A 23,797-nucleotide genomic window follows, 5' to 3' on the forward strand; every position below is an offset into this window, starting at 1 on the left:
CTCGGCCCACATTTCCAGCTGATCAAGAAACTGCAGCAATTTATGATAACCTTCCTCACCGTCCACCATACCACCTGTTTTAGTGTCATCTGCAAACTTACTAACCATGCCTTGTACATTGGCTCAGTGGTTAGCACTGCTGCCCCACAGGGATTGGATACTATTCCACCCTCGGGTGATGTGCGTGGAGTTTGCACTGTGTGTCTGGGTGGATTCCCTGCCACAGTCCAAAGATGTGCAGGTTAGGTGGGTTAGCCAGGGGAAATGAAGGGATAGGGTGGGTCTGGGCAGGATACTCAGGTATCTGTGTGGAATGGATAGGCTGAATGGCCTGCTTCTACACTATGCAGAGTCACAGAATCCATGAGATACAGACACTCATGTAGAGACGGAGACTAAGGACGCTGTTAAAAGAGGGACAAAAATGCACCCAAGGAAAAATTCTTCTGTGAACCCCTCAGGCAATGGGAATCACAAAAAAAAATCACAAGGACCTGTGATATGGTTAGATTTCGTAGTGTGGTAACTCAGACAGGAGGCAAAAATGCACTAGGGCCCCATTGCAGCAACTCATTTCACACGGTCCTCATCATGACAACAAAAGGAGTTCAGTGTTGCACAGCTTTACAGTCAAGCCAATGCTCAGGTGCATGTCAAAATGGAAACAGCTCTGACGGTGCTTCTGCAAGCCCTGTCTGGTGCCTGCAAACATGTCCTGGGGATGGAGGACTGCTACTCCAGGCAAGAACGGATCAGAAAAAGCAGCACAAGCTCAAAAGTATGAAGAAACCAACAAGAAAAAATATCAAGAGCATTCATCAAGCACCCACAGCATAACAACATGTTCCAAACATGTCACAGGAGCCTGCTCCAGTGACATCTAACATTGCTGCTCGCTGGATATTAGTAGGAACAACTGTTGAAACATACAGCTCTTAGAGCAAGGATCTTTGCAGTGCAGAGGTAGCATCCCTACCTCCGGGCCAGGAATGCCAGGCTTAAGTCTGAATGACTTCAAAAAGGAGTGTCTTGTCGTCTCAGAGCAGGGAATTATCTGTCAGACCCTTGAGGGACTGGGCAGTGCACATGTGGAGAGGCTGTTTCCCCTTGTGGGAAGAGTCTAGTACCAGGCAGCCTCGTCTCAGATGAAACAAGATGCCCACTGACAACAGAAACATCAACAAATTGTTGCTCGGAGGGGCATGAACCTGTGGAGTTCTTTACCACAGAGGGCTGTTAAGATTGGGTCATTAAAAATCCATCTCATCCTTACATATACTTAAATCAGGAAGTTGAATCGGGTGAGTAAAATGGAGTTGATGCTAATCAGATCAGCCACAATCTCAACGAACGGGGGAGCAGGCTTGATGGGCTGAATGGCCTACTTCTGCTCCTTATGGGCATATCTCGATCTCTCAGTTCAGGCACTGGCTGAAGGGTGCAAATTTCCAAGGAGAAAAAGGAAAGCAGAGAGGTGGAGAGGTATAGGGAGGGAAATGCAGAGCTCTAGGCAGCCACCAGTGGTGGGATTATTAAGACCAGGCCTTGCTGAGGAGTCAGAATTGAGTGGCAAGGATCTCTGTGGATAGTAGGGCTGGAGGACATTTCAGAGTTGTTAAGGGATCAAGGCCTTGAAATTGAGCGTTTGGGAACATGGACAAGAGGAGGCTTCTAAACCAAATTGGTTTAACAGTAGATAATGCAAATCAGTGAGCACAAGAATGATGAAGTTGCAAATTAGGACACTTCCTCCAAACTGGGATGGGGATATAGATTTCCAAGTCCAACAGCAGTAATTACCCAAAAAGAAAATTATGCAGACAATAGATTTCATACACACACGTGATGTTCTTAAAACAAGCAGCATTCTACAGACAGAACTTCCTTATCAAGATAGATTCATTCCACAAGTAGCCACAAAGGTCAAAATACCAGGCAAAGGTACATTTTAAGTAGACAGACTCTCATGACACTCAGAAGCTAGGAGCCCAAATTTCTGTTAGCAGATGCTGAATAGACCTGGGCCTGGTGAGCTGACCTCCAGAAGCTTTGGAGAAAGGGAGGCACTGGGTAGAACAAACCACTTCGTCAGCAGGTTATCAGTGGGAGAATTGGACATCCAGCAGTATATGAAAAAGAATTGCTGTGGTGGTGGGGCAGGGGGGGGGGGGGGGGGTGTGAAATAGCGGGGGAAGTGAGCTTGCCTGGCAAAGCCAGACAGCATGACAAGGGAAATAAGGGGGCAAACCGACAAGACACAGGGGAGGCCAACAATATGAAAAGAAAGTGGAAAAGCATAGTCAGAACACCAGTAAGGTGCAGGGCAATAATCTGCAAGGGCAGGTTACTGTGAGGGCACGCCTCAAAATCCCATTTGTGGTTGGAGGTGGGGGTAAAAAAAAGGGAAGAGCAAGCATACTTGTTGCTGAGACCCCATGATAGCTAAATAAACAAAACAAAAGAGAAAAACCTCACAGCCAGAAAAAAATAAGTTGATGGGAAGGAAGGGGGGGGGGGTGGTTGCAATCTCTTTAAGGGGGGGGCTGGCTAGCCCCATGGGGGGGGGGTGGTTGGGAAAGAAGCTACACTTTTGCAGAAAGGAGGGAAAGGAGCTACACTTTTGCAGGAAAAGGGCGGGGAAAGAAGTAGGAGAAGACACACACACACACAATTACAGACAATTTTAAACAAGAGATGAAAGTGCTCCTTACCTTGTGCCAGACTTGTCCCCCATCCTTTCAGCTTCCACCGAGAGGAGATTTCCAGTGTGCAGAGGGGTAGATCCCTACAGTTGAGGGAAAGGGGGGGGGGGGAAGAAGGTGGTGGGGAAGATGAGGAGGGGGAGAGGGGGTGGAACAGGATAGTAGGGAGGAACAAGGTTCCAGGTTAGGGTTGTCTAAATTTTGGGGGGCTAGGGGTTAGGAGGAGGCCGAATGGGCATTGAGGTGGGACTGCTGATGTCGCTACGACCCGGGAGGAGCCCAGCCGGAGCGGAAATCCCCAGCCCCACTCCTCCTAGGCGCTACTACAACGCAACCCTCGGGGCGACACAATGTACCGACCGCGGTGCTACAATGTATCCCGGCGGAAAACACAATGTATCCTCCGAGCGCTACAATGTAGCGAGAACTCTCGCCGGAAAAACACCCTCCGCCCGCCCATTCCCACGCCCCGCGGGCTTTTGATTGGCAGCCGCTTCCGCCGGCCCACCCCGCCAGCCAATCGGAGAGTCCGCTTCCCAAACACCGCTGGTGATTGACAGCCGCGCTCCCACGCCCAACCCCCCAACTCCAGGCCACACCCCCACGGGACCGGCCAATGGGAGCGCGCCGGCCTCCCTCCTTGCTTGCCCGCCCCGCGTGCAGGGGAGTGGGTGTCACGCATGTGGCCCCGCCCCTCGAGCTCTCCTCCCATCTCCAACAGCAGGACCGGGGGAACTCGCGGCGCTTCACAGCCAACCCACCACCTCAACTCTTCACCCGAACCCAATCAGCGTCACCCGTTTCCCCGCCAACCACTCACTCCCACCCTCCCTCCCGCCAAGAGGGGGAGCTAGAGGCAACCGTTGGGCGGGTGAATGTGGGGGGCAATGAGGGGAATGGGGCAATGAGGGGAATAGGAAGGAGATGGGGTGGGGGGTAGGGGCAATGATGAGAATGGGAAGGAGATGGGGTAGGGAGTGGGGCAATGAGGGGAATAGGAAGGAGATGGGGGTAGGGAGTGGGGCAATGAGGGGAATAGGAAGGAGATGGGGTGGGAGTAGGGCAATGAGGGGAATAGGAAGGAGATGGGGGTAGGGAGTGGGGCAATGAGGGGAATAGGAAGGAGATGGGGTGGGAGTAGGGGCAATGAGGGGAATAGGAAGGAGATGGGGTGGGAGTAGGGGCAATGATGGGAATGGGAAGGAGATGGGGTAGGGAGTAGGGGCAATGATGGGAATAGGAAGGAGATGGGGTAGGGGGTAGGGGCAATGATGGGAATGGGAAGGACATGGGGTGGGGGTAGGGGCAATGATGGGAATGGGAAGGACATGGGGTGGGGGTAGGGGCAATGATGGGAATGGGAAGGAGATGGGGTGGGGAGTAGGGGCAATGAGGGGAATAGGAAGGAGATGGGGTGGGGAGTAGGGGCAATGATGGGAATAGGAAGGAGATGGGGTAGGGAGTAGGGGCAATGAGGGGAATAGGAAGGAGATGGGGTAGGGAGTAGGGGCAATGATGGGAATAGAAAGGAGATGGGGTGGGGAGTAGGGGCAATGACGGGAATAGGAAGGAGATGGGGTAGGGAGTAGGTGCAATGAGGGGAATAGGAAGGAGATGGGGTAGGGAGTAGGGGCAATGACGGGAATAGGAAGGAGATGGGGGTGGGGAGTAGGGGCAATGACGGGAATAGGAAGGAAATGGGGAAGGGGGTAGGGGCAATGAGGGGAATAGGAAGGAGATGGGGTGGGGAGTAGGGGCAATGATGGGAATAGGAAGGAGATGGGGTGGGGAGTAGGGGCAATGATGGGAATAGGAAGGAGATGGGGTAGGGAGTAGGGGCAATGAGGGGAACAGGAAGGAGATGGGGTAGGGAGTAGGGGCAATGATGGGAATAGGAAGGAGATGGGGTGGGAAGTAGGGGCAATGACGGGAATAGGAAGGAGATGGGGTGGGGGTAGGGGGTAGGGGCAATGATGGGAATAGGAAGGAGATGGGGTAGGGAGTAGGGGCAATGAGGGGAATAGGAAGGAGATGGGGTAGGGAGTAGGGGCATTGACGGGAATAGGAAGGAGATGGGGTAGGGAGGAGGGGCAATGATGGGAATAGGAAGGAGATGGGGTAGGGAGTAGGGGCAATGACGGGAATAGGAAGGAGATGGGGTAGGGAGTAGGGGCAATGATGGGAATAGGAAGGAGATGGGGTAGGGAGTAGGGGCAATGATGGGAATAGGAAGGAGATGGGGTAGGGAGTAGGGGCAATGAGGGGAATAGGAAGGAGATGGGGTGGGGGTAGGGGCAATGAGGGGAATAGGAAGGAGATGGGGTAGGGGGTAGGGGCAATGATGGGAATGGGAAGGACATGGGGTGGGGGTAGGGGCAATGATGGGAATGGGAAGGAGATGGGGTGGGAGTAGGGGCAATGAGGGGAATAGGAAGGAGATGGGGTGGGGAGTAGGGGCAATGATGGGAATAGGAAGGAGATGGGGTAGGGAGTAGGGGCAATGAGGGGAATAGGAAGGAGATGGGGTAGGGAGTAGGGGCAATGATGGGAATAGGAAGGAGATGGGGTGGGGAGTAGGGGCAATGACGGGAATAGGAAGGAGATGGGGTAGGGAGTAGGTGCAATGAGGGGAATAGGAAGGAGATGGGGTAGGGAGTAGGGGCAATGACGGGAATAGGAAGGAGATGGGGGTGGGGAGTAGGGGCAATGAGGGGAATAGGAAGGAGATGGGGTAGGGAGTAGGGGCAATGACGGGAATAGGAAGGAAATGGGGAAGGGGGTAGGGGCAATGAGGGGAATAGGAAGGAGATGGGGTGGGGAGTAGGGGCAATGATGGGAATAGGAAGGAGATGGGGTGGGGAGTAGGGGCAATGATGGGAATAGGAAGGAGATGGGGTAGGGAGTAGGGGCAATGAGGGGAATAGGAAGGAGATGGGGTAGGGAGTAGGGGCAATGATGGGAATAGGAAGGAGATGGGGTGGGAAGTAGGGGCAATGACGGGAATAGGAAGGAGATGGGGTGGGGGTAGGGGGTAGGGGCAATGATGGGAATAGGAAGGAGATGGGGTAGGGAGTAGGGGCAATGAGCGGAATAGGAAGGAGATGGGGTAGGGAGTAGGGGCATTGACGGGAATAGGAAGGAGATGGGGTAGGGAGGAGGGGCAATGATGGGAATAGGAAGGAGATGGGGTAGGGAGTAGGGGCAATGACGGGAATAGGAAGGAGATGAGGTAGGGAGTCGGGGCAATGATGGGAATAGGAAGGAGATGGGGTAGGGAGTAGGGGCAATGATGGGAATAGGAAGGAGATGGGGTAGGGAGTAGGGGCAATGATGGGAATAGGAAGGAGATGGGGTAGGGAGTAGGGGCAATGAGGGGAATAGGAAGGAGATGGGGTGGGGGTAGGGGCAATGAGGGGAATAGGAAGGAGATGGGGTAGGGGGTAGGGGCAATGATGGGAATAGGAAGGAGATGGGGTGGGGAGTGGGGGCAATGATGGGAATACGAAGGAGATGGGGTGGGGGTAGGGGCAATGACGGGAATAGGAAGGAGATGGGGTGGGGAGTAGGGGCAATGAGGGGAATAGGAAGGAGATGGGGTGGGAGAAGGGGCAATGATGGGTATAGGAAGGAGATGGGGTAGGGGGTAGGGGCAATGAGGGGAATAGGAAGGAGATGGGGTGGGGAGTAGGGGCAATGAGGGGAATAGGAAGGAGATGGGGTAGGGGGTAGGGGCAATGACGGGAATAGGAAGGAAATGGGGTAGGGGGTAGGGGCAATGAGGGGAATAGGAAGGAGATGGGGTGGGGAGTAGGGGCAATGACGGGAATAGGAAGGAGATGGGGTAGAGGGTAGGGAGTAGGGGCAATGAGGGGAATAGGAAGGAGATGGCGTAGGGAGTAGGGGCATTCACGGGAATAGGAAGGAGATGGGGTAGGGAGTAGGGGCAATGAGGGGAATAGGAAGGAGATGGGATAGGGAGTAGGGGCAATGAGGGGAATAGGAAGGAGATGGGATAGGGAGTAGGGGCAATGAGGGGAAAAGGAAGGAAATGGGGTGGGGAGTAGGGGCAATGAGGGGAATAGGAAGGAGATGGGGTGGGGAGTAGGGGCAATGAGGGAAATAGGAAGGAGATGGGGGTGGGAGTAGGGGCAATGAGGGGAATAGGAAGGAGATGGGGTGGGGAGTAGGGGCAATGAGGGGAATAGGAAGGAGATGGGGTAGGGAGTAGGGGCAATGATGGGAATAGGAAGGAGATGGGGTAGGGAGTAGGGGCAATGATGGGAATGGGAAGGAGATGGGGTGGGGAGTATGGGCAATGAGGGGAATAGGAAGGAGATGGGGTAGGGAGTAGGGGCAATGATGGGAATGGGAAGGAGATGGGGTGGGGAGTAGGGGCAATGAGGGGAATAGGAAGGAGATGGGGTAGGGGGTAGGGGCAATGATGGGAATAGGAAGGAGATGGGGTGTGAGTAGGGGCAATGAGGGGAATGGGATGGAGATGGGGTGGGAGTAGGGGCAATGATGGGAATGGGAAGGAGATGGGGTGGGAGTAGGGGCAATGATGGGAATAGGAAGGAGATGGGGTGGGAGTAGGGGCAATGAGGGGAATAGGAAGGAGATGGGGTGGGGGTAGGGGCAATGAGGGGAATAGGAAGGAGATGGGGTGGGGAGTAGGGGCAATGAGGGGAATAGGAAGGAGATGGGGTAGGGAGTAGGGGCAATGACGGGAATAGGAAGGAGATGTGGTAGGGAGTAGGGGCAATGACGGGAATAGGAAGGAGATGGGGTAGGGGGTAGGGGCAATGAGGGGAATAGGAAGGAGATGGGGTAGGGGGTAGGGGCAATGAGGGGAATAGGAAGGAGATGGGGTAGGGGGTAGGGGCAATGAGGGGAATAGGAAGGAGATGGGGTAGGGAGTAGTGGCAATGATGGGAATGGGAAGGAGATGGGGTAGGGAGTAGGGGCAATGATGGGAATAGGAAGGAGATGGGGTAGGGAGTAGGGGCAATGATGGGAATGGGAAGGAGATGGGGTGGGAGTAGGGGCAATGAGGGGAATAGGAAGGAGATGGGGTAGGGGGTAGGGGCAATGATGGGAATAGGAAGGAGATGGGGTGGGAGTAGGGGCAATGAGGGGAATGGGAAGGAGATGGGGTGGGAGTAGGGGCAATGATGGGAATGGGAAGGAGATGGGGTGGGAGTAGGGGCAATGATGGGAATAGGAAGGAGATGGGGTGGGGGTAGGGGCAATGAGGGGAATAGGAAGGAGATGGGGTAGGGGGTAGTGGCAATGAGGGGAATGGGAAGGAGATGGGGTGAGGAGTAGGGGTGAGGAGTAGGGGCAATGAGGGGAATAGGAAGGAGATGGGGTGGGAGTAGGGGCAATGAGGGGAATAGGGAGGAAATGGGGTAGGGGGTAGGGGCAATGATGGGAATAGGAAGGAGATGGGGTGGGAGTAGGGGCAATGAGGGGAATAGGAAGGAGATGGGGTGGGAGTCGGGGCAATGATGGGAATAGGAAGGAGATGGGGTGGGAGTAGGGGCAATGATGGGAATAGGAAGGAGATGGGGTAGGGAGGAGGGGCAATGATGGGAATAGGAAGGGAGTGGGATGGGCGTAGGAGCAATTATGAGAATGGGAATAGGAGTGTGGTAGGGAGTAGGGGCAATTTTGGGAATAGGAAGGGAGTGGGATGGGGGTAGGGGCAATGATGGGAATAGGAAGGGGATGGCATACAGAGTGTGTGGGGGTAATGATGGAAATAGGTAGGGAATGTCGTGGGGGCAATGGGGAGGGGATGGGGACAATGATGGGAAGAGGAAGGAGATTGGGTAGAGGGTGGAGGCAATGATCTCAATCGGAAGGGGATGGGGTGTGGGCAATATTGAGGAACGGGAGTCCGGCAGAATGTGGGGTAGGTGGTGTGATGGAAATTGGAAAGGGATGGGGTGGCGGCATATTGAAGAAAGGGGTGGAGGGAACAATGGGAAGAGAAAGGTGATGGGATAGGTGGTGCGGGTATTATTGAGGAAGGGGGTGGGGAATGATGAGAATAGGAGGAGTTGTGAGAGGAATTGGTGGAATGATGGGAATAGGTACGGGATGGGGTACGGGGAACACTGAGAAAGCGGGTGGTGAATGATAAGAATAGAAAGGGATGGGGTAAGGGGAATTAATGCTGGAGCAGTAGATAATTGGAAAATGGAAGAGGGTTGGGTGATTATTGGGGAAGTGGGAGGGGATGATGGGAATAGTACCGGTAGGGGTAGGAGTAGGGGAAGATTGGGAATGTGAACAGGATAGTAAGGGGAAGGGGTGGAGGGATAAGGGGGATTATGGAGAAGGAGGTGGGGAGAGGAATGGGTTGGGGAAGGTTCCGGGTCAGGGGAATAATTGGGAATAATTGGGGAAGTAGTTGGGGGAAGGGTGTGGAAGGTGCTATAAAGGGGGTGAGGGGAATAATGAAGGTGCTGGGATGTCACTGGGGTAGAGAAGTTGGGTGAGGGTGAATCTTGGAGGGGGGTGTAGGTGGAAATAATGCATTGAGGATTCACCGCAGCAATAATGGCAATTACGGGAGATTGGGGAATCCTAGGTTGATGGGGATGGGGATGGGGATGGGGATGGGGTGATATGGGAATGGGGAATATTGGGGTTAGGGCAATTTGGTAATGTGGATATTGGGCTAAAGGGATATGGGAATGGGGATAGTGGGGAAACTGGGGTGTGGGATTGGAGGATATTGGGGTAAAAGTGATATGGGAATGGGGATAGTGGAGTAAGGGGGATATGGGAATGGGGATAGTCGGGTGAATGGGGATATTGGGGTAAATGGGAACATGGGAATGGGGATATTGGAGTAAGAGATCTAGGAATGGGGGTGTAGGGGTAAGGGGGATATGGGAATGGGGATAGTGGGGTGAATGGGGATTGGGGTAAGAGATCTGAGAATGGGATATTGGGGTAAGGGGGCTTGGAGGAGATTGGGTAATTGGATGATATGGGAAGGGGTGATATTGGAGTGTAGGAGGATTTACTGGCAGGTTACCCAGGTAGGGGATATTGGACAAGGGGATAGTGGAGGGATTTTGGCCTGGGGCGATAGTGGTGTAGGTGGGATGGACAGGTGAGTGGAATGGGGAGAAAATGGGATGGGGATAGTGGGGGCATATTGGGGTTGAGGATAATGGGTCATGGAGCAGGGAGGATAATGGGGTCAAGGGTTACTGGGGTGGGATCAATGAGGTAGGGGAATGCTGATATACCATAGGGTTGTGGGGGCAACTAGGGTAGAGTTGTTTACTGGGGTGGGGTGATGGGGGTTACTGAGTTGAGCAGGTTAGCACTGTCAGCATGGGACACAAGTGGCTGGTAGAGATGGGTTTAGGCTGAATCTTTTTGATCTCTTCAATTTTGCCAGCCTTTTCCTTTCTTCAAACTCCTTCCCTTCCCCACAACACACCTCCACCCTGCAATCAAATATCGCACCATGAAACTTCTGATGGGTTGCTGGTTCAGGCTTTAACACACGGGTAACCCCAGCAGATACCATAGACTTTATCATCAAACAAAAAAATCACTCTCCAACAGGCATAAAGATGCCAATTTGGCCAACTGGGTTCTCACTTCTCACTCTTAAGGGAAGGCGATGGCTTAGTGGAATTATCGCCACACCGTTAATCCAGAGACCCATTTAATGTTCTGGGGGCCTGGGTTGGAATCCCACCACAGCAGATGGTGGGAATTTGAAATCAATAAATATCTGGAAATGAGATTCTAATGATGACCGTGTATCCATTGTTGATTGACAGAAAAAAGCCATCTGGTTCACTAATGCCCTTTAGGGAAGGAAACTGTGCCATCCTTACCTGGTCTGGCCTACATGTGGCTCCTGACCCACAGCAATGTGGTTGACTCTTAATTGCCCTCTGGGGCAATTAGGGATGGGCAATAAACGCTGCCCTGGCCAGGGACGCCCTCACCCCGTGAGTGAATAAAGAAAAAAAATTTGAAAACTTAATCTTTCGGAGCCTCGGTCCTCTTCTGGTTTTAGTGAGCGAGGTAGTATCAGATACGGACTTTGTAAGTAAATGATTAAAGGCTCACGCCACTGACGAGGATGTAATAAAAAAAAACCAGAGATGCTGTTCAATCTTTAATCAGTTAGAAGGTTTTAATTGATTGATATGTATATGTAAATCCCTGAATTCCTTTTAAGACAGGATCCTGAGAAAACTAAAGGTGTTATCAGAGTACAAAAAAGGTGACATTTGAGGTCAGACAATGCAGGTTAGATGTGAGACCTTGTTTGGAATCTGTTTATGTTTTAGTTTGAGTTTAGAATGGTTTTCTTTCCAACAATAGGAATTTATAAGACATCATATTGACTGATGTATATAATTGTGTGCTTTTTGAACAAAATAAAATGTTTCTGCAAATACAAATTAACCCCATAGATTCATGCGTGTGCGTGAGACAGAGACAGGAGGTGTGACAGACTGAGTGTGTTTGTGTGTGTGTGAGAGTGAGAGGAGAGAGAGAGAGAGTATGTGTGTCTGTGTGAGTGTGAGTGAGGTGGGACAGAGAGCGTGTGTGTGAGAGAGAGGGCGAGAGAGAGGAGGTGAGACAGACTGTGTGTTTGTGTGTGTGAGAGTGAGGGGAGAGAGAGAGAGTGTGTGTGTGTCTGTCTGTGTGAGTGTGTGAGGTGGGAGAGAGAGAGAGAGAGTTTGTGTGTGTGTGTGTGTGTGTGTGTGTGTGTGTGTGTGTGTGTGTGTGTGTGTGTGAGTGAGGTGGGAGAGTGTGTGTGTGTATGTGTGTTTGTGTGAGAGAGAGAGAGGCGGAAGTGTGTGTGTGTGTGAGTGAGGTGGGAGAGAGAGACAGTATGTGTGTGTGTGTGTGTGTGTGTGTGTGTGTGTGTGTGAGGTGGGAGAGTGTGTGTGTGCGTGTGTGCGTGTGTGCGTGTGAGAGAGAGAGAGTGAGGTGGGAGAGTGTGTGTGTGTTTGAGAGAGAGAGTGAGGTGGGAGAGAGTGTGTGTGTATGTGTGTGTGTGAGAGAGAGAGTGAGGTGGGAGAGAGTGTGTGTGTGTGAGTGAGGAGAGAGAGAGAGTGTGTGTGTGTGTGTGTGTGTGTGTGTATGTGTGTGTGTGAGAGTGAGACTGTGTGTGTGTGTTTGTGTGTGTGTGTGTGTGTGTGTGTGTGTGTGAGTGTGAGTGTGTGAGGTGGGAGAGAGAGTGTGTGTGTGTGAGTGTGAGTGAGGTGGCAGAGAGTGTGTGTGTGCGTGTGCGTGTGTTTGTGTGAGTGTGAGAGATGGGAGAGTAAGTGTGTGTGTATGTGAGTGTGAGTGAGGTGGAAGAGAGTGTGTGTGTGTGTGTGTGTGTGTGTGGTGTGTGTGAAGTGGGAGTGTGTGTGTGTGAGTGAGGTGGGAGAGTGTGTGTGTGTTTGTGTGTGTGTGTGAGTGTGTGAGGTGGGAGAGTGTGTGTGTGTGTGTGTGTGTGTGTGTGTGTGTGTGTGTGTGTGTGTGTGTGTGAGAGAGAGGGTATACTGGGGTGGCATCACCTATTGTGCAACTTGAACCTAAGATCTCGGTTCAGGCCGTCCTTCCGAGTACCGAGCTTGGCTGTCAGCCTCTGCTTGGCGACTCTGCATTGTCGTGTTTCCCGAAGAATGTTTTGGGGCACATTTACCCAAAGATCTGAGGCTGAATGTATTGACCCCTGAAGTGTCCCCCGCAACTGGGAGGAACATTCCTGCCTGACGTTTGTCGCATGGCGTCCATCCATCTGTTGTCGTAGCATCTGCATGTTTTCTCCAAAGTACCGCTCCCTGTGGCATCACGCCTGCAGGGTGTGAGACAGACAATGTTGGCCGAGTTGTATGAGTATCTGCTGGGCACGTGGGTGGGCAGTGTTGCCACATGTGAGGGTAGTGTCTGTGCCAATTATCTGAAATGTCTTACAGGGTGGCAGGATTGTGTGATGTTGTCCTGAAGGCTGGGTCGTTTACTGCGAACAATGGTCTGTATAAGGCTTGGCGGCCGCTTGAAGGTAAGAAGTGGAGGGTTTGGGGAGGATCTTGGCAAGGGGCTCATCATTATCAATAATGTGTCAACATCTGCGTAGAACATGGCATAGTTTCTCCACTCCCAGGAAGTACTGGATGACAAAGGGCACCCTTTGGGATGTATCCCGTGTCTGTCTTCTGAGGAGGTCATTGTGGCTTCTCGCTATGACATGTTGGAACTAGTGATCGATGAGTTGAGCATTATATCCTGTTCCAACGAGGGTGCTCTTCAACACCTTTGGGTGTCTGACCTGTTCCTCCTCATGTGTAAGTGTAGGGCTTGTCTGTAGGGGAAGGCTGTTTTAATATGTTTCTGGTGGAAGCTGGAGAAGTGCAGCATCTTGAGGTTACCCATGGGCTTGTGGACTGGGGTGTCCATCCCAGATGGAGATGCCTGTGTCCAAGAGTGGGACTGATTCTAAAGAGGAGTCCATGGTAAGTCCGATGGTGGGGCGGAACTTGTTGATTTCACTACAAAGTCGTTTCAGTGATTCCTCGCCATGATTTCAAAGGAAGAAAATGCCGTCTATATATCTGCTGTGTAATGTTGGTCGGATTTTCTGTGTAGTCTTGTTTGACCCTGTGTGTGAAAATACTGGCATACTAGGGAGCAAATCTAATCCCCATGGCTGTTCTGTGTGTCTGGATGAAGAGCTGGTTGTCAATGGGGAAGATGTTGTGGTCAAGGATGAAGCAGATGAGTTGTAGGATGGCATCTGGAAATTGGCAGTTGGTAGTACTGAGTACTGAGGGTGTTGTGGCATTGCCATCATCGTGAGGGATGTTGGTGTAGAGTGCTGAGATGTCCATGTGATGAGGAATGTTCCTGGTTCGATAAAGCCAACACACCTGGACGTCCCATTGTTTCAGCCAATGGGACCCTGTGTGAGAACCTCTCTGGCTATGTCGAGGGCATCTTAATACCCATTGTACACGGAATCGCCAGCTTCTGTTGTGACACTACAGAGATCCCCTCTCACACACACAGTCTATCTCTCTCTCCCCACTCACACAAGCACATTCGCTTTCTCCCCCTGCACATGCATAGTCTCCCCTTCCCCACCATACACACACTGTCTCCCTCATCACACACACACACACACACACACACACTCTCCCCCATCTCACACACTCTCTCCCCCATCTCACGCACACACATACTCTCACCCCCATTTCACTCACACACTCTCTCCCCAATCTCACACACACTCTCTCCCCCATTTCACACACACACACACACACTCTCTCCCCCATTTCACTCACACCCTCTCTCCCCTATCTCACGCACACATTCTCTCCCCCATTTCACACACACACACACACTCTCTCTCCCCCATTTCACTCACACACTGTCTCCCCTATCTCACACACACACTCTCTCCCACATTTCACACACACACTCTCTCACCCCTTTCACTCACACACTCTCTCCCCTATCTCACACACACTCTCTCCCCCATCTCACACACACTCTCTCCCCCATCTCACACACACTCTCTCCCCCATCTCACACACACACACTGTCTCCCCCATTTCACTCACACACTCTCTCTCCTATCTCTCACACACTCACAGACTCTCCCCCCCATCTCTCACACACTCTCCCACATCTCTCACACACTCTCTCCCCTATCTCTCACACACTCACACACTCTCCCCCCATCTCTCACACACTGTCCCCCCATCTTTCACACACTCTCTCCCCCATTTCACTCAGACACTCTCTCCCCTATCTCACACACACTCTCTCCCCCATTTCACACACACTCCACTCCATCTCTCTCTCACACACACACACTCACACAGTCTCTCCCTCCCATCTCTCACACACTCTCCCCCATCTCTCACACACTCTCTCCCCCATCTCTCACACACTCTCTCCCCCATCTCTCACACAATCTCTCCCCTATCTCTCACACAATCTCTCCCCTATCTCTCACACACTCACACACTTTCTCTCCTATCTCTCACACACTCACACACTCTCTCCCACATCTCTCACACACTCTCTCCCCTATCTCTCAAACACTCACACACTCTCCCCCCATCTCTCACACACTCTCCCCCCATCTTTCACACACTCTCCCCCCATCTTTCACACACTCTCTCCCCCATTTCACTCACACACTCTCTCCCCTATCTCACACACACTCTCTCCCCCATTTCACACACACACACACTCTCTCCCCCATTTCACTCACACACTCTCTCCCCTATCTCTCACACACTCACACACACTCTCTCCTATCTCTCACACACTGACACACTCTCTCCCCCATCTCTCACACACTCTCTGCCCTATCTCCCACACACTCACATTCTCTCTCCCCCATCTCTCACACACTCTCCCCCCCATCTCTCACACACTCTCTCCCGCATCTCTCACACACTCACTCCCCCATCTCTCACACACTCACTCCCCCATCTCTCACACACTCACTCCCCCATCTCTCACACACTCACTCCCCCATCTCTCACACACTCACTCCCCCATCTCTCACACACTCACTCCCCCATCTCTCACACACTCTCCCCCCCATCTCTCACACACTCTCCCACCCCATCTCTCACACACACTCTCCCCTATCTCTCACACACTCAAACACTCTCTCTCCTATCTCTCACACACTCGCACACTCTCTCCCGCATCTCTCACACACTCTCTCCCCCATCTCTCACACTCTCTCCCCCATCTCTCACACACTCTCCCCCCAATCTCTCACACACTCGCCCCCCCATCTCTCACACACTCGCCCCCCCATCTCTCACACACTCTCCCCCCCATCTCTCACACACTCTCCCCCCCATCTCTCACACACTCTCCCACCCCATCTCTCACACACACTCTCCCCTATCTCTCACACACTCAAACACTCTCTCTCCTATCTCTCACACACTCGCACACTCTCTCCCGCATCTCTCACACACTCTCTCCCCCATCTCTCACACTCTCTCCCCCATCTCTCACACACTCTCCCCCCCATCTCTCACACACTCTCCCCCCCATCTCTCACACACTCTCCCACCCCATCTCTCACACACACTCTCCCCTATCTCTCACACACTCAAACACTCTCTCTCCTATCTCTCACACACTCGCACACTCTCTCCCGCATCTCTCACACACTCTCTCCCCCATCTCTCACACTCTCTCCCCCATCTCTCACACACTCTCCCCCCAATCTCTCACACACTCGCCCCCCCAATCTCTCACACACTCGCCCCCCCATCTCTCACACACTCTCTCCCCCATCTCTCACACACTCTCACCCCCATCTCTCACACACTCTCCCCCCATCTCTCACACACTCTCCCCCCCATCTCTCACACACTCTCCCCCCCATCTCTCACACACTCTCTCCCCCAACTCTCACACACTCTCTCTCCTATCTCTCACACACTCTCTCCCCTATCTCTCACACACTCACACACTCTCTCCCCCATCTCTCACGCACACACTCACACACACACTCCCCTGCACATGCATATTCTGTCCCCAATCTCTCTCGCACTCACACACACACACTCCCCATTACACACGGTCTCCACCATCACACAAACACACACACACTCTCTCCCCCTCACACAAGCACACTCTCCCTACCCACCCCGACGTGTACACAGTCTTCCCCATCTCTCACTCTCACACACACGCGCGCGCGAGCGCACACACACACACACCCACACACATATTCCCACTCACACTCACACTCTCTCTCTCTCTCACACACACACATACACACATACACACACTCTCTCTCTCTCACACACACACACACACATACACACATACACACACTCTCTCTCTCTCTCACACACACCCTGTATCTATGGGGTGAATTTGCATTTGCAGATACATTTTATTTCATTCGAAAAGCACACAATTTATAGACAGTCTGTCAGTGTGGTGTTTTATAACTTCCTACTTTAGAAATAAAATCAGTCTGACTCCAAACTAAAATGCAAACAGATTCCAAACAAGGTCTCACATCTAACATGCATTGTCTGATCTAAAATGTCACCTCTTCCTTACTCTGATAACACCTTTAGTTTTCTCAGGACCGTGACTTGAAAGGAATTCGGGGATTTACATATACATATTAATCAATTAAAACTTCTAACTGATGAAAGATTTAACAGCATTTTAGGTTTGTTTGGTGCATCAGTGGGGTTGAACCTTTGATATTTTACTGATAAATTCTGTGTCTGAAACTACCTCTCACTAACACGGACGGAGGCTCCGAAAGCTTGTGTTTTCAAATAAGTCTGTTGGACTATAAAGTGGTGTCGAGTGATTTCAGACATTAGTGAAGCAGATGAGTTTTTCCAACAATCGTCATCATTGGACTCTTATTTCCAGATATTTTTTAAAAATTGAATTCAAACATGGAATCTCATGGCACAATTCATAATGGTGTCATTGAAACATTAGAGATAATGGGAACTGCAGATGCCGGAGAATCCAAGATAACAAAGTGTGAGGCTGGATGAACGCAGCAGGCCAAGCAGCATCTCAGGAGCACAAAAGCTGACGTTTCGTTTGCTTGGCCTGCTGTGTTCATCCAGCTCCACACTTTGTTATCATTGAAACATTACCTGGGTCTCTGGATTAACAGCCGTTGACATTACAACCAGGCTATTGCTGTCCCTCTTTTATATATCTAAATCTGTGCACACCTCTACCAAATCACCCCTCCATAAGATGTAGGAGCAGAATTCAGCCATTTAGCCCATCAACTGTGGTCTGCCAATTAATCATCGTTGATATATTTCTCAGTTTTCTGATGAAGAGTCTAGGCCCAAAACGTCAGCTTTCCTGCTCCTACAATGCTGCTTGGCCTGCTGTGTTCATCCAGCTGTACACCTGTTATCCCTATTTCTCAAACCCATTCTCTTGTCTTCTCCCCATAACAAAAACAAAGTTGCTGGAAAAGCTCAGCAGGTCTGGCAGCATCTGTGGAGGAGAAAACAGAGTTAATGTTTCGGGTCTGGTGACCCTTCCTCAGAACTGATGGTGGCTGGGAGAGCATCAGTTTTTCTGCAGAAAATAGGGAGGTGGGTGGGGTAGGGAGTAAATGATATGATAGAGCCCAAAGAGAGAGAAAGACAGTTGGACAGAATAAGGAGTTGCTAACGATCAGGCTGGCGGGAGCGGGGGGTGCGGTCAGTAGTTGCTAATGGGGACTGTTAGTGACTAACAACGGAGGGTGTGTAATGGCAGGCTGTGGTAACAAGGCCTGGTGTGTGGGGTGGTGAGCTGGGACATGGGGGAGCTTAGGCCCTAAAATTATTGAACTCAATATTGAGTCCGGAGGGCTGTAGGGTCCCCAAGCGGAAAATGAGGTGTTGTTCATCCAGCTTGTGTTGGGCTTCACTGGAACACTGCAGCAAGCCAGAGACGGAGATGTTGGCCAGGGAGCAGGGTGGTGTGTTAAAGTGGCAGGCAACAGGTAGTTCAGGGTCTTTTTTACGAGCAGAATGTAGATATTCTGTGAGGCGGTCACCAAGTCTACGTTTTGTTTACCTAATGTAGAGGAGACCACATTGTGAGCAGCGAATGCAGTAGGCTAGATTCTGGGAAGTGCAGGTGAAGTGATGATCCCTTTAAAAATCAAGAATCTATCACAGAGATAGTAAGAACTCCCGATGCTGGAGTTAGAGATAATACAGTGTAGAGCTGGATGAACACAGCAGGCCAGGCAGCATCAGAGGAGGACGTGAGTAGATGTTTTGGGCTGGGACCCTTCTTTAACTTCCCTGCTCCTCTGATGCTGCCTGGCCTGCTGTGTTCATCCAGCTCCACACTGAAGAATCTATCTATCATTATCTTGAAAGACAGGGCATTGGTGAGATAACAAAGTGTGGAGCTGGATGAACGCTGCAGGCCAAGCAGCATCTTAGGAGCACAAAAGCTGACGTTTCGGGCCTCAACCCTCCAGCATCTGCAGTTCCCGTTATATAAGGACATTGGTGAGGCCACTTTTGGAATGCTGCTTGTAATTCTGGTCTACCTACTGGTGGAAAGATAGTGTTAAACTTCAGAGGGCGCAGAAAAAATTTACAAGGATATTGCCGTGGTTGGAGGGTTTGAGCTACAGGGAGAGGCTGAATAGGCCGGGGCTATTTTCCCTGGAGCATCTGAGGCTGAGACACATGGATTTTCCATGGGTAAGGGATTTCAAAACTGGAGGGCACAGCTTTAAGGGGAGAGGGGAAAGATTTAAAACGGGACCTGAGGGCCAACTTTTTCACACAGAGGGTGGTGCGTGTATGGAACGAGCTGCCAGAGGAAGGGGTGGGGGCTGGTACAATTACAACATTTAAAAGGTATCTGGCTGGGGGGATGACTAGGAAGTGTTCAGAGGGCTTTGGGCCAAATGCTGGCAAATGGGGCTAGCTTAATTTAAGGTATCTGGTCGGTGTGGATGAGTTGGGCCGAAGGGCCTGTTTCTGTGCTGGATCACTCTATAATTGGAACAAACACTGCAGCAAGGCCAGGAATGAAACAAACACAAGAACTTGCAATTATTCAGCGCGTTTAAAATGTTCCAAACAGCTTCTGCAGATTACCATCACGACACTGTGATGCCTATCAGTGTTAGGAGATGCATGGGACGAGCAACACAAAGCCTGGTCACTGGGGACAGTGTTAAACAACATCTTCAAACAGCCGGAGAGCTTCCGAGAGCATAGGGTCCTGGCAATAAAAGGCATAGACGACGATGTTGGGGCAAAGGAAATTGGGAGATGTTGGAATTAGGGGAGCGTGGTGATTTCGGAAATCGCCCCCCTGGAGGAGGTAGCAAAGATGGGGATCGGAGGAAATCCTCAAAGCATGGATGCGGAGGATTTTAAAATCAAGGTCAGTGCGGATCAAAGTTATTCAAAATTTAAACAGGACTCATACAAATTTTCAGCACTGAGGAGAGGTTGCCCCGACCTGAAACGTTAACTCTGATATATCCGCACAGCTGCTGCCGGACTTCCTGAGGTTTTCCAGCAAGGCCTGCTTTGTTTCCAATTTACAGTATCTGCAGTTCCTTTTGGTTTTTAAACAATGGTAGGGCCCTGGGTAGTGTTGTAGAATGGGGAGATCTAGGGGTTCAGGTACATAATTCTTTGAAGTTTGCCTCACAGGTAGACATGGGGGGGTTAATAAGGCATTTAGCGCACTTTCCTTCATTGCTCAGGCCTTTGAGTGTAGGAGCTGTTGGAGGTTGTACAGGACGTTGGTGAGGCCCCTTCTGGAGCACTGTGTCCAGTCCTGGTCGCCCTGTTTTAGGAAGGATGTTATTAAACTGGAGAGGGTTCAGAAGAGATTTACCCTTATGTTAGATAACAAAGCGTGAAGCTGGATGAACAGAGCAGGCCAAGCAGCATCTCAGGAGCACAAAAGCTGACGTTTCGGGTCTAGACCTTTCATCAAAGAGGTCTCTGATGAAGGGTCTAGGCCTGAAATGTCAGCTTTTGTGCACCTGAGATGCTACTTGGCCTGCTGTGTTCATCCAGCTCCACACTTTGTTATCTTGGATTCTCCAGCATCTGCAGTTCCTGTTATCACTTTACCAGGATGTTGCTGGGATTTGAAGGACTGGGTTATAAGGAGAGGCTGGGACTCTTTTTATTGGAGCACAGAAGGATGAGGGGTGACCTTACAGAGGTTTATACAATCATGAGGCCCATAGATAAGGTGAACGACAAGGGTTTTTTCCCCAGGGTGGGGGAGTTCAAAGCTAGGGGACATTATTTTAAGATGAGAGGAGAAAGATTTAATAAAGATATGTGGGACAATTGTTTTACACAGAGGGTGGTTTGTGTGTGCAATGAGCATCCAAAGGAAGTGGTGGATGTGGCTACAGTAGGATAAGTGCATGAATACAAGGTTCGGAGGGTTATGGGCCAGGAGCAGGCAGATGGGACTAGTTTAGTTTGGGATTACAGTCAGCATGGAATATTTGGACCAAAGGGTCTGTTTCTATGCCATCTGACTCTGTCAACAGGTGAACGAGCTAAGAGTCAACAGCTTGAAGCGAACAGCGAAAGGAACGGCGCGACGTGAGGAGAAATGCAATTCTCAGCAAATGGTTAGACTTTGGAAGTTACCACCTGAGACTGCACTGGAGGCTTGTGAATGGCAGATTAGATTTGCCAGGCTATGGAGCAAAGGCAGAGAGAGTGGCACGGTGGCCCAGAGGTTAGCACCACCGCCTCTCAGCGCCAGGGAACTGGGTTCGATCCTAGCCTGGGGCGACTATCTGTGTGGAGTTTGCATGTTCTCTCCCATGTCGGTGTGGGTTTGTTCCAGTTTCCTCCCACAGTCCAAAGATATGCAGGTTACGGGGGATTGGCCGTGCTAAATTGTCCCATAGTGCCCAGGGATGTGTGGGTTAGGGTGGATTGGCCGTGCTAAATTGTCCCATAGTGCCCAGGGATGTGTGGGTTAGGGTGGGTTGGCCGTGCTAAATTGTCCCGTAGTGCCCAGGGATGTGCGGGTTAGGGTGGGTTGGCCGTGCTAAATTGTCCCATAGTGTCCAGGGATGTGTGGGTTAGGGTGGGTTGGCCGTGCTAAATTGTCCCATAGTGCCCAGGGATGTGCGGGTTAGGGTGGATTGGCCGTGCTAAATTGTCCCGTAGTGCCCAGGGATGTGCGGGTTAGGGTGGGTTGGCCGTGCTAAATTGTCCCATAGTGTCCAGGGATGTGCGGGTTAGGGTGGATTGGCCGTGCTAAATTGTCCCATAGTGCCCAGGGATGTGCAGGTTAGGGTGGATTGGCCGTGCTAAATTGTCCCATAGTGCCCAGGGATGTGCGGGTTAGGGTGGATTGGCCGTGCTAAATTGTCCCATAGTGCCCAGGGATGTGCGGGTTAGGGTGGGTTGGCCGTGCTAAATTGTCCCATAGTGCCCAGGGATGTGCGGGTCAGGGTGGGTTGGCCGTGCTAAATTGTCCCATAGTGCCCAGGGATGTGTGGGTTAGGGTGGATTGGCAGTGCTAAATTGTCCCGTAGTGCCCAGGGATGTGCGGGTTAGGGTGGATTGGCCGTGCTAAATTGTCCCGTAGTGCCCAGGGGTGTGCGGGTTAGGGTGGATTGGCCGTGCTAAATTGTCCCGTAGTGCCCAGGGATGTGCGGGTTAGGGTGGATTGGCCGTGCTAAATTGTCCCATAGTGCCCAGGGATGTGCGGGTTAGGGTGGGTTGGCCGTGCTAAATTGTCCCATAGTGCCCAGGGATGTGCGGGTCAGGGTGGGTTGGCCGTGCTAAATTGTCCCATAGTGCCCAGGGATGTGTGGGTTAGGGTGGATTGGCCGTGCTAAATTGTCCCATAGTGCCCAGGGATGTGTGGGTTAGGGTGGGTTGGCCGTGCTAAATTGTCCCGTAGTGCCCAGGGATGTGCGGGTTAGGGTGGGTTGGCCGTGCTAAATTGTCCCATAGTGTCCAGGGATGTGTGGGTTAGGGTGGGTTGGCCGTGCTAAATTGTCCCATAGTGCCCAGGGATGTGCGGGTTAGGGTGGATTGGCCGTGCTAAATTGTCCCGTAGTGCCCAGGGATGTGCGGGTTAGGGTGGGTTGGCCGTGCTAAATTGTCCCATAGTGTCCAGGGATGTGCGGGTTAGGGTGGATTGGCCGTGCTAAATTGTCCCATAGTGCCCAGGGATGTGCAGGTTAGGGTGGATTGGCCGTGCTAAATTGTCCCATAGTGCCCAGGGATGTGCGGGTTAGGGTGGATTGGCCGTGCTAAATTGTCCCATAGTGCCCAGGGATGTGCGGGTCAGGGTGGGTTGGCCGTGCTAAATTGTCCCATAGTGCCCAGGGATGTGCGGGTCAGGGTGGGTTGGCCGTGCTAAATTGTCCCATAGTGCCCAGGGATGTGTGGGTTAGGGTGGATTGGCAGTGCTAAATTGTCCCGTAGTGCCCAGGGATGTGCGGGTTAGGGTGGATTGGCCGTGCTAAATTGTCCCGTAGTGCCCAGGGATGTGCGGGTTAGGGTGGATTGGCCGTGCTAAATTGTCCCGTAGTGCCCAGGGATGTGCGGGTTAGGGTGGATTGGCCGTGCTAAATTGTCCCATAGTGCCCAGGGATGTGCGGGTTAGGGTGGGTTGGCCGTGCTAAATTGTCCCATAGTGCCCAGGGATGTGCGGGTCAGGGTGGGTTGGCCGTGCTAAATTGTCCCATAGTGCCCAGGGATGTGTGGGTTAGGGTGGATTGGCAGTGCTAAATTGTCCCGTAGTGCCCAGGGATGTGCGGGTTAGGGTGGATTGGCCGTGCTAAATTGTCCCGTAGTGCCCAGGGATGTGCGGGTTAGGGTGGATTGGCCGTGCTAAATTGTCCCATAGTGCCCAGGGAGGTGCAGGTTAGGGTGGATTGGCCGTGCTAAATTGTCCCATAGTGCCCAGGGATGTGCAGGTTAGGGTGGATTGGCCGTGCTAAATTGTCCCATAGTGCCCAGGGATGTGCGGGTTAGGGTGGGTTGGCCGTGCTAAATTGTCCCATAGTGCCCAGGGAGGTGCAGGTTAGGGTGGATTGGCCGTGCTAAATTGTCCCATAGTGCCCAGGGATGTGCAGGTTAGGGTGGATTGGCAGTGCTAAATTGTCCCGTAGTGCCCAGGGATGTGCGGGTTAGGGTGGATTGGCCGTGCTAAATTGTCCCATAGTGCCCAGGGATGTGCGGGTTAGGGTGGATTGGCCGTGCTAAATTGTCCCATAGTGCCCAGGTATGTGCGGGTTAGGGTGGGTTGGCCGTGCTAAATTGTCCCATAGTGCCCAGGGATGTGCGGGTCAGGGTGGGTTGGCCGTGCTAAATTGTCCCATAGTGCCCAGGGATGTGTGGGTTAGGGTGGGTTGGCCGTGCTAAATTGTCCCATAGTGCCCAGGGATGTGCGGGTTAGGGTGGATTGGCCGTGCTAAATTGTCCCATAGTGCCCAGGGATGTGCGGGTTAGGGTGGATTGGCCGTGCTAAATTGTCCCATAGTGCCCAGGGATGTGTGGGTTAGGGTGGGTTGGCCGTGCTAAATTGTCCCATAGTGCCCAGGGATGTGTGGG

At 51.9% G+C, this 23,797-nt stretch overlaps 1 protein-coding gene across 1 annotated transcript in view; it reads right to left on the bottom strand.

Moving 5' to 3' along the window:
* LOC125448657 (arrestin red cell) overlaps positions 1-23,797 on the bottom strand; it is a 144,608-nt gene that overhangs the window by 115,778 nt on the left and 5,033 nt on the right. The window contains exon 2 of the mRNA XM_059642618.1: positions 2,712-2,785. Coding sequence (XP_059498601.1) covers positions 2,712-2,734 — 23 coding nt within the window. The 5' untranslated portion in view covers positions 2,735-2,785. The remainder of the gene's footprint in view (positions 1-2,711; positions 2,786-23,797) is intronic.

The sequence above is a fragment of the Stegostoma tigrinum genome, chromosome 45 (genome assembly GCF_030684315.1).
Source record: "Stegostoma tigrinum isolate sSteTig4 chromosome 45, sSteTig4.hap1, whole genome shotgun sequence".
NCBI lineage: Eukaryota > Metazoa > Chordata > Chondrichthyes > Orectolobiformes > Stegostomatidae > Stegostoma > Stegostoma tigrinum.